General features: G+C 39.6%; 3 protein-coding genes across 3 annotated transcripts; all 3 read left to right on the forward strand.

Moving 5' to 3' along the window:
* The first annotated feature begins 1,641 nt into the window (after positions 1–1,641).
* On the forward strand, positions 1,642–3,055 carry lnc.lemp (lncRNA encoded micropeptide). The gene is made up of 2 exons (XM_076286113.1): positions 1,642–1,921; positions 2,151–3,055. The coding sequence occupies exon 1, from the start codon at positions 1,711–1,713 to the stop codon at positions 1,879–1,881; it is 171 nt and encodes a 56-aa protein (XP_076142228.1). The 5' UTR covers positions 1,642–1,710; the 3' UTR covers positions 1,882–1,921; positions 2,151–3,055.
* A 1,883-nt stretch (positions 3,056–4,938) lies between these two features.
* sirt1 (sirtuin 1) lies at positions 4,939–11,695 on the forward strand. The gene is made up of 9 exons (XM_076286114.1): positions 4,939–5,328; positions 6,487–6,618; positions 6,751–6,989; positions 7,138–7,290; positions 8,178–8,325; positions 8,504–8,583; positions 8,674–8,860; positions 9,008–9,514; positions 9,844–11,695. The coding sequence occupies exons 1-9, from the start codon at positions 4,998–5,000 to the stop codon at positions 10,209–10,211; spliced, it is 2,145 nt and encodes a 714-aa protein (XP_076142229.1). The 5' UTR covers positions 4,939–4,997; the 3' UTR covers positions 10,212–11,695.
* Positions 11,696–12,290: 595 nt separating this feature from the next.
* On the forward strand, positions 12,291–17,841 carry cacul1 (CDK2 associated cullin domain 1). Its single transcript, XM_076286115.1, has 8 exons — positions 12,291–12,681; positions 12,899–13,025; positions 13,176–13,278; positions 13,384–13,479; positions 13,742–13,844; positions 14,404–14,493; positions 14,742–14,880; positions 16,670–17,841. The coding sequence occupies exons 1-8, from the start codon at positions 12,363–12,365 to the stop codon at positions 16,707–16,709; spliced, it is 1,017 nt and encodes a 338-aa protein (XP_076142230.1). The 5' UTR covers positions 12,291–12,362; the 3' UTR covers positions 16,710–17,841.
* The last annotated feature ends 371 nt before the right edge of the window (positions 17,842–18,212 follow it).

Here is an 18,212-nt window from a genome sequence, read left to right on the forward strand (position 1 = left end):
GCCTGAGAAACTGCCTCCGACTAGGAGCTGCAGCACAGCACTCTTTGCGGGCATATATTAACACTGCTACAAAGTCCATCACTGGATGCCCTTGAGTATGGATGGAAACAAGGACAACACGATTATGCACCAGTCCCTACAACAGATCCTGGACTTCTGAAGTTTGTCAGCTGCAACCGTGCAGAGGACTGTGACAGTCTCAGGTGCTGCTGTAAAAAGCAAGGAGTCAAATGTATTTCTGCTTGTTGGAACTGTCATGGTAACTCTTGCCAGAACATCAACCAGCCAGATGATAACAGGAGTGAGGGAGTGCAGGAGAGTTAGATGATGTTTGTTAAATTTTAAACCGATTAAGGAAGTTTTGTTTTGTAATTGTTCAATAAAACCACTTTTTATGGACTTGGAGTCATTTCTACTCAAAACTGATGGCTGGGATAGATTCAGCACCCCCTAAAAACCTAAAAATCTCAAAAGCTAATATTGGTCAAAAACGTTTTCATTATTTTCGCCCAGACCCCCTGGGCACCCCAAACTTGATTGACTCTCCGGGTGTTTCCCCGTGGATAAATTGGGAGGTGTTACTAGACACCTAGGAACACATAGAAAAAAAAAAGCTATTGGTAAGAATTTTTTTTTGCAGATTGGTGAAAAAAAGCCTAGCTTTCCCTAACTAAGTGACAGGACAACAACTTCTTCTCAACGTCAGCAAGACTGGAGCTAATCATAGAGGAGGCTGTGCGGAATGCACATCCTCCTTCACATTGGGGCCTCAGCAGAGTTACCTGCTTCAGATTCCTATTGGCCAGGGCTTAACATCAGGGAGGATCTGAGCTGGTCCTGCACACAGGTGTGATCATGAAGGCAGCGAGACAGCAGCTCTTCATTCTTCATTAGTTGAGGTTTGCCAACTGTTACCCCACCTGATTCAAAGATAGTTTTTTCTATCCACAACTTATTCTGTCATTAGCACCACACATTTCACAATTAAAAAGCATAGGCTACACATTCCTGATTAGCAACCACCCCCACACCTTTTATTGTTTGCAGTCGCTTTACTGTGTCTGTTTCTATTGCCACATATGTCCATATGTCTTCTTATATCTCAGCCTACTTCCTGCACTCACGACTATTTTAATATTCTGTTTAATATTTCTTTTGACTGATTCTGTGATGTTAAGCTGTCTCAGAGGCAAAATAATTTAATTGCTGATATTGATTTGAGTGACACTGAACTTCAAAACTGTGACACTGACTGCATGAGTAGCCCAATTCTGGTTGTCCCAAGAGAATTGGGCTCTGTGTGGAGAAATGCTGTAGTTGCTAGCCTCATTGCAAATTGAATCCCAAAATGCATTTAACTAATAACATACCATTGAACAAGTTATAAAACAGAAAAACAACAGCTTTGTAAAAATACATTACCATTGGCTTGTAATGTGAAAAAATGCATTGAAATGTGAAAAAAAAAACACATTGGACTGAAATTTCTGGGTAATATTACAAGCGCATTAACGCTTGATAAATACACCTCTTAGAATATGAAAAAAAAAAAACGTTTCAAATTTCCCACCGTACTTTTTGCACCACCAGAGGCTCTGTAGAATACCGATCACGTGACAGCGGCTCCATACGCATGGCCATCCCACAAACCCTGTCAAACTCACTTGACTACAGATCGCTTTGAGGTGATATTCATACACAGAGGTGAAAATGGCAGATGTGTCGGAGAGGACTTTACAAGTAGCCATAGCCATCTCGTTTGCAACAGGATTCCTTGCAGGATGGCAGGCCAATAGAATGCGGCGAAAGTTTTTGGATTGGCGTAAGAAAAGGCTTCAAGATAAACTGGCAGAGACGCAGAAAAAGCTGGACTTGGCATGATGTCGTGAAATGTTTAAGCGTACAATTCTGTCCATAATAGGTGAGTTGTAGGGTAATCTAATTTTTGTATGAAAATAGTGCACAGTTGTCGTTCACTTTCTAAACATGTTTGCATAAATAATAACCTATGTTATGCAACAAGGTTATTATTACCAGTAGCCTAGGCCTGCCACAGCTTGCTACATAGTTTCTGTGAATCTTTTGCTGTGGCAGATTTCATTTGCACGTTTGCTAAATTGTTGCACGTGTTGCACATATTTTTTTAACAGCTCAGGTGTGAGGCTCCTGCCATTATGAAGACTTCTAAGCTCCTGGAACCACTGGTCTCCATCAGTTTATGAGGACTTTGACTGTGACTTTGACTTTGAATGGGCTTTTCTACAAATGTCTTTTGTCCTTCCTCTCATCTATGCTGTTCGGTTTGGCCTACTGTCTGAGGCGAATTCCACAGCTTTCTTCTGATGAACTTCTGAACATATACAAGTGTTTCAAGATGTTACCACTATAAACAGTGTGAACATATAGGGTCTATTTTTTCATGTCACCCTACCAGGGATGGAAATAAATGCTCACATTTAAATTTTCGCTTCTGCACCCTACAAACACCATCCTATTTCAGCCTATGCAATAAATATTGTTTTATTATTATTGCATAGAACTGTCTGTTTAAATGACAAGACCTCAAGCGTGATGTGCTGTGTCAGTAGGCTCAAGTAGAGACGTGCAAAATTGATTTACTGACTGGTGCCATACATGCTTTAAAAAATGTAAAGCAATTTAAACCTAAAAAAGGGAGTCATGTTTCACTGTTAATTGAGATTTTATGTTGCTTCAAGGTTCAAGAAAAATACTTGACGCAAGTATCCCATTTAGTTTACCACTGACAGAGTTAAAAAAAAAGAAAAAATCCAGGCAGTCCCGGCTGGCTACAAATGCTGAGGATCAGTGATCCATTTCTTATCCCCTGTATTTTCAGAACCAGCCTAAAATCCCAGCGGATTGCAAGGAGAAGCTTTACCTGTTATGTGTCATTTATCATTGTCTGTAGTTTTGACAAACATGCGAACATGAACATGCAGAGGATTTGTAGGTAGTGATGTGTTTACTTTTACTTGAGCTGTGTATTGGAACTGTATTTTCATTCATGGTTTTATAAATCTTCAGTATAACTTTGTATTGCTCTGGTTCGCCAATCAAGATGAATGAAACACTGGACAAAATGTGTTGTTATTTTGTAGTTTTGTGTTAAATGGAAGAGATAGATTAGTGGCATAACTAACATGATAAGAAGATAATATTTCAAAAGTAATATCTACTGACTCTGCTGTATGGTTCCACCTCAGCCAGTCTGGAGAACTGTGGGGCATAGAAACCAAGCACAAACAAAGCTTCTCCCTCTGAGATTCATCCCCAGTATCAGAATGAAATGCCATATTTGAATTTGTAAACCCATGATTTGGGTACACTAACTCATCATGTACACTAACTCATCTCAACTTACCTACTCTCAAGTGGCTCAGAAAACTCTCGGTACCTTGTGCAACGTAGCAGTGCCTGCTACAGACACAGACTGTGATGAACATAATAACTACTCAGTCAGTACTGAGCCATTTAGATTCATTACAGCTAGGACAACAAACAGGTTAGTGTTAATCTGTCATGTTAGTCAAATGATAGAAGAAGTTCACATTCACTGTGTCAAATACAGTCTTGAATTAGCCTACTCCAATTTATTCTAATCAATGTCAATGAAGCATATTCAGGAACAGGAAATTGAACCTAATGAGCCCAGTAGGCAGACAAGCCATATCGATCCCATGACAAATTTCTGGTCCGTTTTGTGGAATGAAATAAAAGTAAATTGGTAGAACATTTATGATGTTGGATACAAGCCCTAATAAAAACAAGCCTGTACAAAATAAAAATAATTGTGTAAAATATGACAGCAATGATGAGAAAAGTTATGACCAGACCACACCGATAACAAGGCAAAACATGCAAATATTTTTTATCCTAGGTTTCATTCATTGTTGTGTGGCATCTGTTTTTTTTAAAGCCCAAAATTCTGCACAATGTCTCATGTCATTGGTCGTGGGACACAGGAGAGACATTTTTCCATCTGAAAAAAATTAATTATTAGGTCAAATTCAAGACACATTTCCTCAATGGGTCCTCATGAGTTGCCCAGTGCTCTCCGTTCCTGTGATAGTTTTGGGTCTTTCAAGAGGGGTCTAAAGATATCTGTTCAGCATACACTTAATTAAAGAAGTCGTTCTTGTCGAGTTATGGTTTGTCTTTTATGGTATTTGTTTATTATCATTAGGCTATTGATCGCTGATATTAAATTAACGTTACTGTTTATTATTGCTATTTTCCTTAATGTAGTCTTACCAACATTTTAAAACGGTTCACTGTTGATTTGTAACTTTGTATTCTTTTTTATTTGAAGTCGCTTTGGACAGAAAAAGTCCTTAATTTAAGATGAGATTTAAGACAATTTGTCTTAAATCTTAAATTTTAAGATATATTTTCTTAACCCATTGGCAAATAAATTTGCTTGTTTTTTATGTCTTAATTTAAGAAGATTTTGACTTATTTCAAGTCGAATAATCTTACAATAAAAAAGCTCAAAGTAAGTATCCTTATACTAAAAACAATACTAACTAACTTGTATCTTCATATAAGATAACACGTAGTAAAATTTAACTTTTTGCAGTGTAGGCCTAAGGCTGATAGCCTACCGTCAGAGATTGCTCCTCAATATTTTTACAAGAGCAGGTTCAATTGCACTTTTTAGGGCTGTAGGACTATTCATTGCAAAGTTAATATATTGTTGAAATGGCGAATGGTTAGTACAAATATTGATAAATTAGACTAGCCTATTATTTCTTCTTCTGTTCTATGTTCCTTCTGTTTTTCTTATTGTTTTTGTTTTTAATTGTATCGTTTATGGCCCTTCGGTTTCATTGTAGGGACTGCCTAATTCGTGAGCAGTCCGGACACTAGCGGTGAGCAAAAGAAAGTCACATGCGCCATTTAAATATCCCAGCTGTCGAGTCGAGCACGGAAGAATTTTTACAGCGCTGGGCCATTACAGCGGCTCGGTAGAGTTGAAGATGGCGGACGGAGAGAATATTCTTGTTGGTGCTAAAACCAGAACATCTGAATCAGATGAACCTGTTTTGAAAAAACCTAGGATGAGTATGTCTGTTGGCTGTGGACTTAAAATTGTTGAGAAAGATCCAGGAATTTGCGGACCGGAGACCGGAGAGAATTGGGCGGCGGCGACTTCAGCGCGGTCTGTCGAGGAGGTTGAGCCGGCGATGGCGGTGGGACAGGCCACAGCAACACTAGGCGGAGACAATGGACTGTTAGTCCCGCAGCCCGGTGAAAATATTTTACCCATTGAGAGGACCTCGGTGTCTGGGCAAGACGAGGAACTCGCAGGTACTCTACGTTTACAAGTTAGCAAGCGCTTCATGTTTTGGCGGACTTGGGCCATTTCCATGATGCACTAACATTAAATGGCAAGCAAGCTAGCTATCCAGACAGCTTCCTTCCGAAAAATGCTGGCTTGCTTGCCAATAGATAGCTAGCTGTTTGTAACACACTACTCTAATAGCCCAGTGGCCATCAGTAATGTGATTTTTTTCCCTTCCTGTTGTGATGTTGATGGTGTAGCCTCATAGCTAGCTCTTATTAGCCGAATTCGCCTCAAGCGTTTGGTTTTGAACAGTACTTGCTCTTAACGTCAGACACCGACTTGTAAGTTAATTCAAGTAAGCCTGTCGTTACCACAAAGCAGTAATAAGCAGTTCGTCCATTTAGTGGCTAGTTTAGGATTTAACACACACAGGTAGCTAGTAGCATGCAATTCAACCATAGATAACGTTAGTTGAAGCAAACGCAAATGTTACTGGCTAGCTAAGTTATATCAAAATAACGTGTAGGCTACGTTACAACAGTCTGTTGCCTGCCACTGCACAGAGGGGCAACAATTAAAGTTGGCTGAATAACCAGTTAAGTTAGCTGAACGACAGTCCAAAATAACGGATTAAATTTGTGTAGGTAATGCATTTACACTATAAAGCAGTTATTCTGACTTTCTAGTGTGAACTTGCCTCAATGTCTGTGCCCAATAACAGTAAAGTTATAAGATACCTTAACCTACCTGTCTTAGCTTATTGGTTTTAAGTAGCTAATGTCGGTATATTACAAACTTTTAGAGCAGTTAACGTAAAGATGCCTTATGCTTGAAACCCGAAAGGTGACTATTGTAGCGATATTTCCACCATCAATTACATGCATGAATAGTCAGTCTGTCTTATGAGGTGAAATTATGCTCAAATCATTAAAATTGGTTCTCATGCAGGCTCCTTTTGTTTTTTTCAGATGGCATTTTTCTTAAATTGAATAGTACAGAATACTGTTATGATTGGCTTGCTTTTTTGAAATGCAGCTTTATTTTATACCCCCTAAAGTTGTAGCTTACTCCTCTGTGATCCAAGCTAGGTGCACACATTCCTAATTGCAAAATGAAAAGTTATCCACGTTGAGAATGCATTTATAATTTCAAGTTTTTTTTTATTTCTTGTTTGTCAACAGAGTGTGGTGATCCTGAAAGTGTGGTCCCTCTGAATGGCTTCGCTTCCCCAGACTGTGGTAATGAAGATGATGATGATGATGATCGATCATCTCACGCAAGTTCCAGTGACTGGACCCCCAGACCTCAAATAGGTATGAAGGAAGGCTGTAGACCTCCACACACATCAGTGCATCTTCTGCTTTTCACCATAGGGGAAATAAGTAAATGATCTGTACCAAAATGGTACAGTGCAATGCCTAATGTCATTATCATGTTTTCAACAGGCTCGTACAGTTTCATTCAGCAACACATCATGATGGAGACAGACCCTCGAACCATCCTAAGAGATTTGCTTCCTGATACGGTACTCCCACCTGATCTGGATGATATGACATTGTGGCAAATTATCATCAACATCTCCGAGCCACCTAAAAGAAAGAAGAGGAAAGATATCAATACACTAGACGACGTTGTCAGATTGCTTCAAGAAAGCAAGAAGGTCCTCGTCCTAACTGGTGCCGGTGTAAGTTCCTGATTTTAATTGGGTAAAGCAAGTATCTTTGCTTACAGGCAAATACATTAACAGGTTTTTGTGTGTGTGAGGTTAGTTACCAGTGTCGTAATGAATGATTAGATGATTAATTTCTGCTTGTGCGTGTTTTTCCCCCCAGGTATCTGTTTCTTGTGGTATACCTGATTTCCGATCTCGGGATGGTATATATGCTAGACTTGCAATAGATTTTCCAGATCTTCCAGACCCTCAAGCAATGTTTGACATAGAGTACTTCAGACGTGACCCAAGGCCTTTCTTCAAGTTTGCCAAGGTATGTTGATTGTGATAAAGAGCATTTACGTTATGTGTTGATGTTTTCTGTCTATAACGACTGAGATGCTGTTTTGTGAGGAGGTTTTCTGCCAGTGGAGCTGAAATGTAACTGAAGTAGTTACACTCTGGTTCTGGCAAATTGTCCATTTAATATTTCCATAGAAGTTCTGAAACGGCTTGGGGAAATAGCTTGCTACTTGAGGAATCATGATGTTACAAAATGGTGTAATGGGATATGGCTGGCTATGACACTCACATAGCTGCCTACATTTTCATGAACTTGCGAAACAGGTAGATACACATGTTACCAGGATGGTTGGGTTTATTTCTTACTTTGTTTTTTTCTATTGTGTAAGTTAAGTTATTCAACCAACTGAATATTATTTTATTACCCTAGGTGGGCATTCACGTTTTAGCCTATTGTATTGGAAAATCAGTCTATCTCTCCTGATTTTGACTGCTCGCTAGAGTCACCTTCTGGTCAAAAGTGCTTACTGCGAGCAAGGCCTAGTGGCTTGTGACAGCACAGCATTGTATCCAGTCTATCTATAAAGACAGTGTGTTAAAGTGATGCTATGTCAGTTGAAGAGATTCTTGCATTCTTGTTTCTTTTCAATAAATATGTTTGCAGTTGAATTGATAGCTTCAGTAGTAGCACTGTTTTGGTTCCAAGGGCAAAATCATTGTTGTTTTCAGGGACTCAAACCCTTGCATTCAGCATGTCCAGGTTCTTGGCATCTTGGTTGAGATACACAGGACTACTTTTATAGTGTACACAATGGCTGAAGTTGTGATGAAGCTTACGTAGGATTGAAGTTGTAATGTGTACAGTATGCTGATATTACTTGTTCTCATGTGTCATGACTTCTGACTTTGATTTGTCAGGAAATCTACCCTGGACAGTTCCAGCCGTCTCCATGTCATAAATTCATCGCTATGCTAGACCAGCAGGAGAAGCTATTACGGAACTACACACAGAACATTGACACCCTAGAACAGGCCGCAGGGGTACAAAGAATCATCCAGTGTCATGGTATGTTACCATTTATAGCAAGCTCCATGAATTAGGTCTTGCTGCTCTATAGACCATTACAAACATTACAGCACCGCTATTAAAATATCCATCATAGATAGGCTGTCTTGCCGTAGCTTTTTAAAAAGGAACTGATGTTACATGTGCTCCATTTTTTTTATTTATTTTTTGGTGACAGGTTCCTTTGCCACAGCCTCCTGCCTCATCTGCAGATACAAAGTTGACTGTGAAATCATCTCTGAAGATGTGCTCAACCAGGTGTTTTTTTTGATGCATCCATTTTCTGTGGAATGTCTGTACAACACTTGACAGATTTCGGTGAGACTGACGTAATATAACGTGTTTTAGGTTGTTCCTCGCTGTCCAAGGTGTCCACCTGATATCCCTCTCGCAATCATGAAACCAGACATCGTTTTCTTCGGCGAGAACCTTCCAGAGTTTTTTCACAGGGCAATGAAGCAAGACAAGGATGAGGTGGACCTTCTCATTGTCATTGGGTCTTCTTTAAAAGTGCGGCCCGTGGCACTTATACCAAGTATGTTTTCACAAGAGTTCCTGCTTTCACAGTATGCTATAAACAGAATAAATGACTATGATGCATTGATTTGAATGGAAACTTGTTTTATTGAGACTTAATTGAGTCTTGATTGAGACTTGATTGACTGACCTTTTTTGTTGATAGGCTCCATCCCACATGAAGTGCCTCAGGTCCTGATTAATCGGGAGCAGTTGCCGCACCTCAACTTTGATGTGGAGCTCCTGGGTGACTGCGACGTCATCGTGAACGAGCTGTGCCACCGGCTGGGCGGCGACTTCTCCAAGCTCTGCTACACGCCCTCCCGACTCACCGAGATCACTGAGAAACCGCCACGGCCGACCCCTACGCAGCCTGAGCCGGCCGCGCAGAGCGAGGGCGCCGTCGCAGACGCCAACGTCCAGCCCATCGTGGAGCCCGCGCACACACCCGCAGACGAGACGGGCACACGGACGGACACAACAGGGACGGCAGACAAAGTCACAGAACACTGTCCAAACGCACAGTCCCCCAGTGTAGAGGGGACAAAGACGTCAGACACAAAACACTCAGAAGACGCACAAAAAGACGAGGCCTTAGCAGCAAAAGACACCGCTCGTCGACGATGCTGGCTGAACAGACTCTGTCGTAGTCCAATCAGCAAACGCCTTGAGAGTAAGACATCTGCTAAGTTGATAGTGCTACAATGAGCTGTGGACCAAATACATTTTGGAGTTGTGTTACACAGATAACAATGAAACTACTGAGACTGTAAGAATCAGTAGTGGTAGTTATACTGTACATTGATAAAACAGAGGTGTGAGAATAGACCAGTTCTTCTTATGTGAGCAGGAAAGTTAAAAAAAGATTCAGTAAAGTCTTCCACACATGGCTTTTGTGCTAATTTTCCAGAGAAATTACTTCATCAGAAAGCCATGTGGAATTAATATTGATTCAAGCAACCATGCACTTGTATTCACCTCCAAACATTTGTTTGTTGACAGGCTCTCAGTACTTATTCCAAGCACCAAATCACTACATCTTCCACGGAGCCGAAGTGTACTCAAACTCGGAGGACGAGACGTCCAGCTCGTGCGACAGCGAGGACTCCTGCTGCAGCGACGAGGGAGAGGAGGAAGAGGACGAGAGGGAGGAGGAGTGCGAGAGGGAAGAGGAGGGTGATGCAGGGAGCGCACACATAACAGTAGAGGAGGAGGAGGAGGAGGAGAAGGAGGAGGAGGAGAAGCAGGAGCAGAAGAAGAACAGCCTTAGAGACACACTGCCAGAGAATCAAAACCACGAGAGCACCACACCGGGCTCTCCAACAAACAGTACTGCAGCTGTGAATGTCCCAGACACCACAGACCTTTAACAACACAAAACTGAGTCACTCTTTTCTCAACTACATGTCCACAAGCACTAGCAAGTCTTTATTGTACTGAAGTACATTTTATATATATATATTTTTTGTACCCAATCCCTGCCACCCCCAACCCCGCATCTTCATGTTGTTGTTTTTCCGTCTGTTAAGATTGCACAGATTCTACTGTGCATATTCACACTTGGGGTGGGCCTTAATGCAATCTTAGGTAGATGCATGCAAGTTTGCATTCAACATCAAAAAGGAATGGTGAGAGAGCATATGAAAGTAGGGGAGTGGGGTATCCACAACTTAAATGAAAAATATGGAACTTTTTGAATGGTGAAGTCACTCCTTTAACTTATTTTATTTGTTTATCTCTCTGTGGTTGTAAGGCAGTTGTGTTTCATGGGGTACTTCTTGGCGATGAATAGTGTAATTTGAACTGGCCATTCACATAGACATGGGATGACTAAAGGGAACATATAGGTAGACCAAAGAACATTTTATTTCCACTTCTACAAGAAATGTTTTCATTAAACCCTCCAAAGCGCTTGGTCTTTGAATTTCAAAGATTTTGAAGCAAAACAGGTGGCATTGTGTTTGACATTTGGCAGCTACTTTTTACAGTTGATGTGTCAGTGATGTTCCTTTTTTTCTTTTGGGAAACAAATCCTGTTGAATCCAGACAGCCAGCAAGCAGTTGGCAGTGTTATTTTTTATGTCCATTTTTTTTGGTTAAGGAAAGTGTACGTGACCATGAGAAGCCTTATCATATGTAATAAGCTGTCCAATAGCCATGATGCACTTTGGTTTCAAATGAATCTTCACATGAAAAATTTAGTGTTCTCAACAAAAGAAACTACAGAACAAATCCATTTCTCCATGAACCTAAAAACTGCCACCAACAATGTGATGTGACAGCTGATTTATATGGTCCACAGAAGATTGAATGGTCCAGTCCCTACTAAAGCCTTTTGTATTACAATTGTGAATGCCTTTTACTTTATTTGTACAAATTGTAATAGGTTGAATTCTGGATTTCAAATGAAATCAACCTACCATTTTCACATTCTGAAGACACCACCTCCACTGAAAATTCATAAGCATGTGTATGGCGAAAGCACAAGGTTGTAATGCAGACATGTTGAGGTTGTAAAGAACATTGTTAGGGTGTTTTATGAATTGCTAATTTATATGTTTATATGTTGATGAGACACGTGAAATCATGTTTACCACTGCAGGGATCATTAATTTGGTATAGGGTGTGGTAGTTATGGTAAGTAGTAGCCTAAGTTCTTGGGTGTATAATCCACTTGCAAACCAGATGATGGATGTCCATAACTTTTTTCCATGACTTTTTTTTTTCTTCAGAACAATACAGGATACATTTTATATTTGAAATAAAGCCTTTATGAACATGACTATAAACTCCAACCAGCAAGCCATATGATTGTCAATTTTGACCTCAAAGAATAAAAACATTTATTAGTGCACTCTTCATTATTTTTTTATGTTCCCATGCCGTATGTGTTTGACCTGAAGATATTTTCTGTCAGCGGCCTTTTTCTTTTCTTTATTATCTCTGCTTCAATATGTTTGTATTCTGTGTTGTGTATGACTTCTTTGTCCTGTCAAACTCAAAAGGTTGTTCTTGCAGGGCTTGTTATTTGCAGACCTTTTGAAATTCTTTATCTGACCAGATTGTCCTCTCTCAACACGTGTTAGGCTGCCGTTGTGTCTGTTCGGAGGATATGTTAATGCATTTATTTCTGAAAAATAAAAAGAATATTGATACACCTCCAAACACTTGTGGTGGCATGAGGAAGAAAAAAAAGAATTATCCTTAAATCTATAGTGACATAGTTCTACCAAGCATGTACAATACGGATATATACAAACTCCCTCTAAACAGAATGTTTTAGGAGGAGAACGTAATTATAAGAAAAACATAATTTGTTATTACAACACAACGTAGTAAGAACACCTGTCTACTACATTTGTGGGACAAAATACTACAATTCCCAAGCACCCGTTTTCCGGAAACGAATGCTGCAAAGTGTCGCAAACTCACGGTTGACTGTAGCAGGGAAGTCGCTGTGTAAATAGGGAATTGTAATCTCTAGCAGTTTTAGAAACATAATTCAATGCCTATTTCGCTACATGACGACGACAGTTAAATACAGCATGGAGGAAATGGAAGAAGGCCGTTTAGATGACCACAATCACAACTATCGTGATGGCCCAAGAGATGCTCACACCTTCATGAGAGCACAACTGTCAAATGAAGCCCAACTTTTCTGCTCGCCCATGATTAGCACAGATCCAACAGGATCTTGCGGTGGGATATCGTCCAGACGAGAACTACGATACATGGATTCGGATTCTAGTAGCATCAGCAGCGAAACCAGCGACACAGACAGTCCCAGTGCCTCGGCGTCTACGCCTGGAAAACTAACCCTCAACTCGGCTACAAAGTTTTGTAAGTGGGATCTATGCGCCAGAACGTTTGCTGATTTTGGTCATGGCCTGACATAGCTATGGGCATATGTATGTTGCTAGCTCTGATTCTTTCTCCTGTCTCAGTTGGCATCTTTTTTCCCCGCTGCAAATAAGATCAGATCTCACAATTAGCATCACCCCACTTATTTTGCTTAGCCTACCGATCACTCAAGGTGTCCCCTTTTGTTTTGATATAGTAATGAACTCGATGACTGTAGAGGATTACAAGAATATCTACTGGCCCAAGCTGGAGAACGCAATTGAGCACTTGCTGACCCAGAGCCCCTCCGACCACAATTCCATATCCTATGAACAGATATACAGGTAAAACTCATTTGGTCATTGTCACATTAGTAAAGGGCTCCACTAATTCAGCTGTGTAGCTACCAGTTCACGGAAAAACAGCACATTTGGTCTTTGGGATATGCATTTATTTGATTTATTAACATTTCCACATGTTGTATTTCCCCCTAGCCATGTCTATAAATGTGTTTGTCAGCAACACTCAGAACTACTCTACAATGATTTGGTATGGAAAATTTCCAGTCACTTAGACCAGGTTTCTGCTCAGCTCTTGGTAAGGACACTAACTAAAAATAAATTTTTAGTCAAATGCATAGTATTGCAGAGAATTGCTGAAATGACATGTCTAATTTTGTATTTATTTATTTATTTATTGCAGGGCAGTCTACCTGATGGGTTCATAGAACACTTTAACCTTGTCCTCACTCAGTACACAGCGGCTCTGCAATGCATCGTTCCTGTGTTCATCTACATGGTGACTCTCTTGACCTCATTCTCATATTCTGTACTGCGTCTGTGTTATTGGTATTAATGTGTTTGATGACAAATGGGGAAGACGTTGGCACAAACAAACCTCTCAAAAGTTTATTACTTTATGTTACAATTTGCAATTTTTCACACTCAGTAAATCACTCACTCACTCTCACTTGAATTTCCCCTGGGGATCAATAAAGTATCTATCTATCTATCTATCTAAATTTCTGTTGTGTCATCTTGTTATCTTTCATGGCATCTAGAACAAGTTTTACATTGAAAGAAAGCTAAACCAGGACCTAAGGGATATCCTTATGAAGCTTTTCTCTGATCATGTTGCAGAAAAACATGTGAACACAATAATACGTGAGTGTGTGGTGCCTTCACTTTTTCTAACTGTATTTTCCTGTTGTGCTTAGGACCATTCCAGCAGTCACAATTAGTGTATTTGGCAGCATTTGTTTTATGAGTCATGGATATGGTTACTGCTTGTATGACAAGCTCAAATGCATGCAGAACTGTGAGTGGAGTCACTTTTGTTGTGTTTTCTCTGGCATAATGCCATTGTCAGACACACACACACAAACAAACAAACAAACAAACAAACAAACACAGAGACTTACACACAGACAAGAACATGTAGTCATGAGGTAACTCAACAGCCATATTCAAGCCATTTGAAAAGCAATATCTATGAAATCTATTTGAGAGTGATTGTATTGGAGAGGTCTGTTGAGAGCCTAGACTAAGCTTAGAGTGCTGCCAGATCATCTAGTGAAAGCGTCGTTCAGAAAAAGAAAATAATAATAACTGCATGAGTAACAAGTCAGGCATGTATTTTCTTATATCAAGTTGTATTGCATATGTGAATAGTTCCTACATCCATTATACTGTATCTTGATTAATGTGTTGCTTTTGTCATTAGCTCTTCTCCAAAAAGCCCATTCCATGCCTTTTCAAGTCAAGCCATCAACAATGGCTAATGTTGTGAAAGGTCTCTATGCCCTTCGACCAGGTGAGTGCCTGCAAGAGACTTTGTACTTTTAAAGTGCTCATAGTATTGTATACTTGGTTCTGTGATATGATATCAACGATATTCTTTCTACTCTATAATTAATAGAATTGAAAATGTGTGACTTTTGTTGTATATAATGTTAATAATCTTATTTGATTTTGTATGTATTCTTAAAATAGACTGTATCTGTTGTAGTGTAAGGATGATGGTATCTTATGTGATATTAAAGCCTTGCTATTCCTCTGTAGAATGGTCCAATCTTGCCCCAGCTCTTTTTTCCCAATTCATTCCTCAAATCCATCCTCCGACTATGGAATCACAGCTTTCCGATTATGCTGCCCAAGACCAGAAGTTGCAGATGGAACTCTCTCTTAATGGGTTCTCCAGGTATGGAACAGACTGCAATTTTATCACCATGCTTGTAAATAGCACCTCTGTTGTGTAACATGTCAGTGTAGCAGAGGGTTTAGTCATCAGAACCTTATTTACTATTAACACTTCCAGAGAAGGCTGTCATGTGTTGTGTGTTAAACCAGTGTTTCTCAAAGTGTGGTCCGGGGACCACTGGTGGTCCGCAAGCTATCCCAAGTGGTCCGCGAGCAGACGTGGTAAAAAACAATATAGATGAGTTGTTTGCAATATTGAACCAACTTCCAAACAGTTCTGCAACACTGCCTATGTAAGCTATGGCAATTTAAATCATATGAATCCTCTAAAACAATAAGCAAGGTGCAAAGACAATTAGCAAGGTGGTTCAGTGAGTAGGCCTATTGTGTCTATTAGCTAGGTGGTCCATGAGTTTTTTTTTACTGGTTAAGTGGTTCTTGGTCTGAAAAAGTTTGAGAAACACTGTGTTAAACTACAATAAAAAGGAAAGAGTAGTTCATAAAATTATATAATGATTGGCCATTATATTAGCAAATTTGAAACAAAATAAGGGAAGCAATCCATCTGAGGGTGTACTTTCTGGTACTCCTCTGAAGCCAAGGGACTCAGCCGCCAAGAGATAGATGTTCAGTCTGGTCAGACATGGGTTAAACTGTGGTAAGATTACATAACTTTAACCCTAATTTTAGCCCTGATTTGCAATCCAAGATCGTCTTCTTGAATCTGTCAGCTTTTGCTCATCAGAGGTCTCAGAGGTTTCACATTATCGGGTAATCTGTGATGGTCAAAAAAGTCCACTTCATTGTCAAAGCCAGGAGTATTTCAGACATTTAAAAGTTTTAATTTTAAAATTGGGCAGTGTGCCACAGGAGTCGCTATGAAAACGAGACCTAAGGAGTCTACAAGTGTTAGTCATTTTGTTGTTTTGTTGTTTTTCATGGTGGATTAACATGAAGAGTATCCAAATTTCAATTTTGTTGGCCGGAAGGGGTAAGAGTCAGATGATTGAGAGAATCTGCAGATGAAGGCAAGACTGAAACTAATCCACATAGAGGTTTAGGAGGAAGAACATTAGTCTGTGCCTGACGAGATGTCTGTTGTGACTCATGAAGCTGGTTGCCACATGCTGCAAGGAAAATGCAAGTTAAAAAGTCCTGACCGCAGAAGTTTCTAAAGGGCAAGCAATGTCTTGTAGGAAACCCCAACAGTAATGCTAGCATGATTGGCTGCCTCTGATTAGTGTGGGCAAACTCTGAAGGAAACCATTAGGTCTGTTAAAACCATAGACTCATAACTTTAGATGAGGGTGGGTGGCTGGATCAATGGACGGTTAGCAGGACCATTCCCTTGGATAGACTTGAACAAGAGTCTTGGTGTTTCTGAAAGCTCTTTAGAGGACTTCAGGGGGCGCTGAAAGGCTGGAAGTAGATAGGCCGGGGAAGAGTGGTGCTCATAACAGTCTACAGGCCTTTGATTCCATCACTTCTACGGTATATGTTCAGTTTGGCGTGGATTCATCTGAATACTTTCCATTCATCTAAGTTGCACACTGAGGACACTCATTAAACCTATTTGAAAGAACAGCAAAGCTGTTTTGTATCAACTGGTAGGAGGAAGGGAAGGACTGACATGAAATGTGCAGTTGTAATTACATTAGAATTGTCTGAATTTTGTAATATAAACACAACAGCATTGGAATTGGATGAATACTTTCTGAATACACTGTAGCCCTAATTTCACTTGAAATCTCCTGAAGTTGGTTGATGTTTATTTATTTGCTATTTCACAGGGGGGACCAGTCACGCAAAAGAGCAAGTGAAGAATCGTAGCAGTTCACACTACATTGATGTAATCGTAAGAGTTGTTGAAGCACACTGGTCACCCTCTCTCCACAGACACTGCCTCTGCATCCCCTGGCTCACATGTGTTATGCATGACCATCCTTTAGATAGCCCCTAGTGTCAGCTTTATTTGACGAAAGCCCACTCTCCATAGCTGTGAGTTCTTCTCAGGATTGTTTATCTGATGTCTCTTACACAAGAAAACAGGAGGATTTGTATGATTTGATTATTATTTGTATGATTTGCCATTTCAACAACAACAACAAAAGTTTGTCCAGATGTTGACGAAAGGCGTGCCTTTTTGTATAATTCTGTGTACGCCAAAACAAATTCTTGTATAATTTATGAATTCCCTGCATCATGGTAATATCTGTTTTGTGCGTACTTGTTTTTTTTTTTTTTACACTACCACAGAGTGCATTACCGAGAGGTCTGGGAAAGCAGTAGGCAAGATGTCAAACACAGTTCTAGTGTCAGTAATTTTGTAGTGATCTTCAACATGTTTTGTGGCTTGGTATGAAGAAATCATGGTTCCTCATGATCGACCTAAATAAGTTGGAAGGTAAAGTGACTTAATCAGCAGATAGCAAGTCTAGCTGGAGTTTATATGCATCTTCATCCACTGTTTTGTTTTACATGTCCTTCATTAAAGCATTCAGAATGTAATTCTCTGTGATATCAGGAAATGTGAGCGACATTAGTGTCATAATTCAGTTCATAAAAGCTCTTAAAATGTCTTTGCATGCCACACGTGAAAGTTTGATTACACGGTATGCAACATTATAAGCTAACAGGGATTTGAACAAGTTTTGAAAATCTTGACATGATATCCATTATGAGGTGTTGTGTATTGATCATTTATGGGGGAAATTATATTTTTATTATATTCATTAATTTGTCTTAACATTTGGGTTGCCAAAATATATCTTTTTTTTTTTTGCTTTTTTTTTGTGTTTGTGTTTAACACCCTCAGTCAGTTCAGGTATTTGCACTGTTTTAGGTGTAATCCAATGCCAAAGTACTGTTAATCATTATTTCCTGTGTAGAATGTTGTGGACTCACCCATGTTCTAATCATGTATAGTTTGACTACTTCTTTCAATTAAACACACTTGAAAGTTCACATGTCTGTGTTTAATATGCATCCTATTTATGCAACAGCTTTTAATGAAAAGTTCTGATATATTATTCTAAAGTTCTAATATATTAATCTTATTCTATTGTATTATTTCAGTAGATCTCTGAATAACAGGGTATTCTTGAATGTTACTGACATTTCACTTCTTTATTACCAGATCATTTTCTACCCTGAAGAGAAAGATAAACATCGCCACTTCAACATTCAGCAACATTCATTGTACTTTTAACACAATGTATACTATTTACTGATGGACATGTTAAAGTAATGTGCAACTCTTTGTTTAAGTGACAGCACTGTTAGTCAATACCAGTTATCTGCTGTGTTAACGTTAGTGTGTCAGAGGCTGGATGA

Source organism: Alosa pseudoharengus, unplaced genomic scaffold, assembly GCF_046254945.1.
Source record: "Alosa pseudoharengus isolate Yale_2024_CS ecotype anadromous, Long Island Sound unplaced genomic scaffold, YU_APseudo_1.1 YU_APseudo_1.1_scf_15, whole genome shotgun sequence".
In the NCBI taxonomy this organism is placed as follows: domain Eukaryota; kingdom Metazoa; phylum Chordata; class Actinopteri; order Clupeiformes; family Clupeidae; genus Alosa; species Alosa pseudoharengus.

What these genes read in the sequence shown, in the direction of transcription:
- lnc.lemp (XM_076286113.1), top strand. Translation starts at nt 1,711, where the DNA reads ATGGCAGATGTGTCGGAGAGGACTTTACAAGTAGCCATAGCCATCTCG.
- sirt1 (XM_076286114.1), top strand. Translation starts at nt 4,998, where the DNA reads ATGGCGGACGGAGAGAATATTCTTGTTGGTGCTAAAACCAGAACATCT. An exon ending in CTTTCTTCAAGTTTGCCAAG is followed by an intron (nt 7,291 to 8,177) that starts GTATGTTGATTG and finishes TTGATTTGTCAG; the next exon opens with GAAATCTACCCTGGACAGTT. An exon ending in CTGAAGATGTGCTCAACCAG is followed by an intron (nt 8,584 to 8,673) that starts GTGTTTTTTTTG and finishes AACGTGTTTTAG; the next exon opens with GTTGTTCCTCGCTGTCCAAG.
- cacul1 (XM_076286115.1), top strand. Translation starts at nt 12,363, where the DNA reads ATGACGACGACAGTTAAATACAGCATGGAGGAAATGGAAGAAGGCCGT. An exon ending in CAACTCGGCTACAAAGTTTT is followed by an intron (nt 12,682 to 12,898) that starts GTAAGTGGGATC and finishes GTTTTGATATAG; the next exon opens with TAATGAACTCGATGACTGTA. An exon ending in TCTCTATGCCCTTCGACCAG is followed by an intron (nt 14,494 to 14,741) that starts GTGAGTGCCTGC and finishes ATTCCTCTGTAG; the next exon opens with AATGGTCCAATCTTGCCCCA.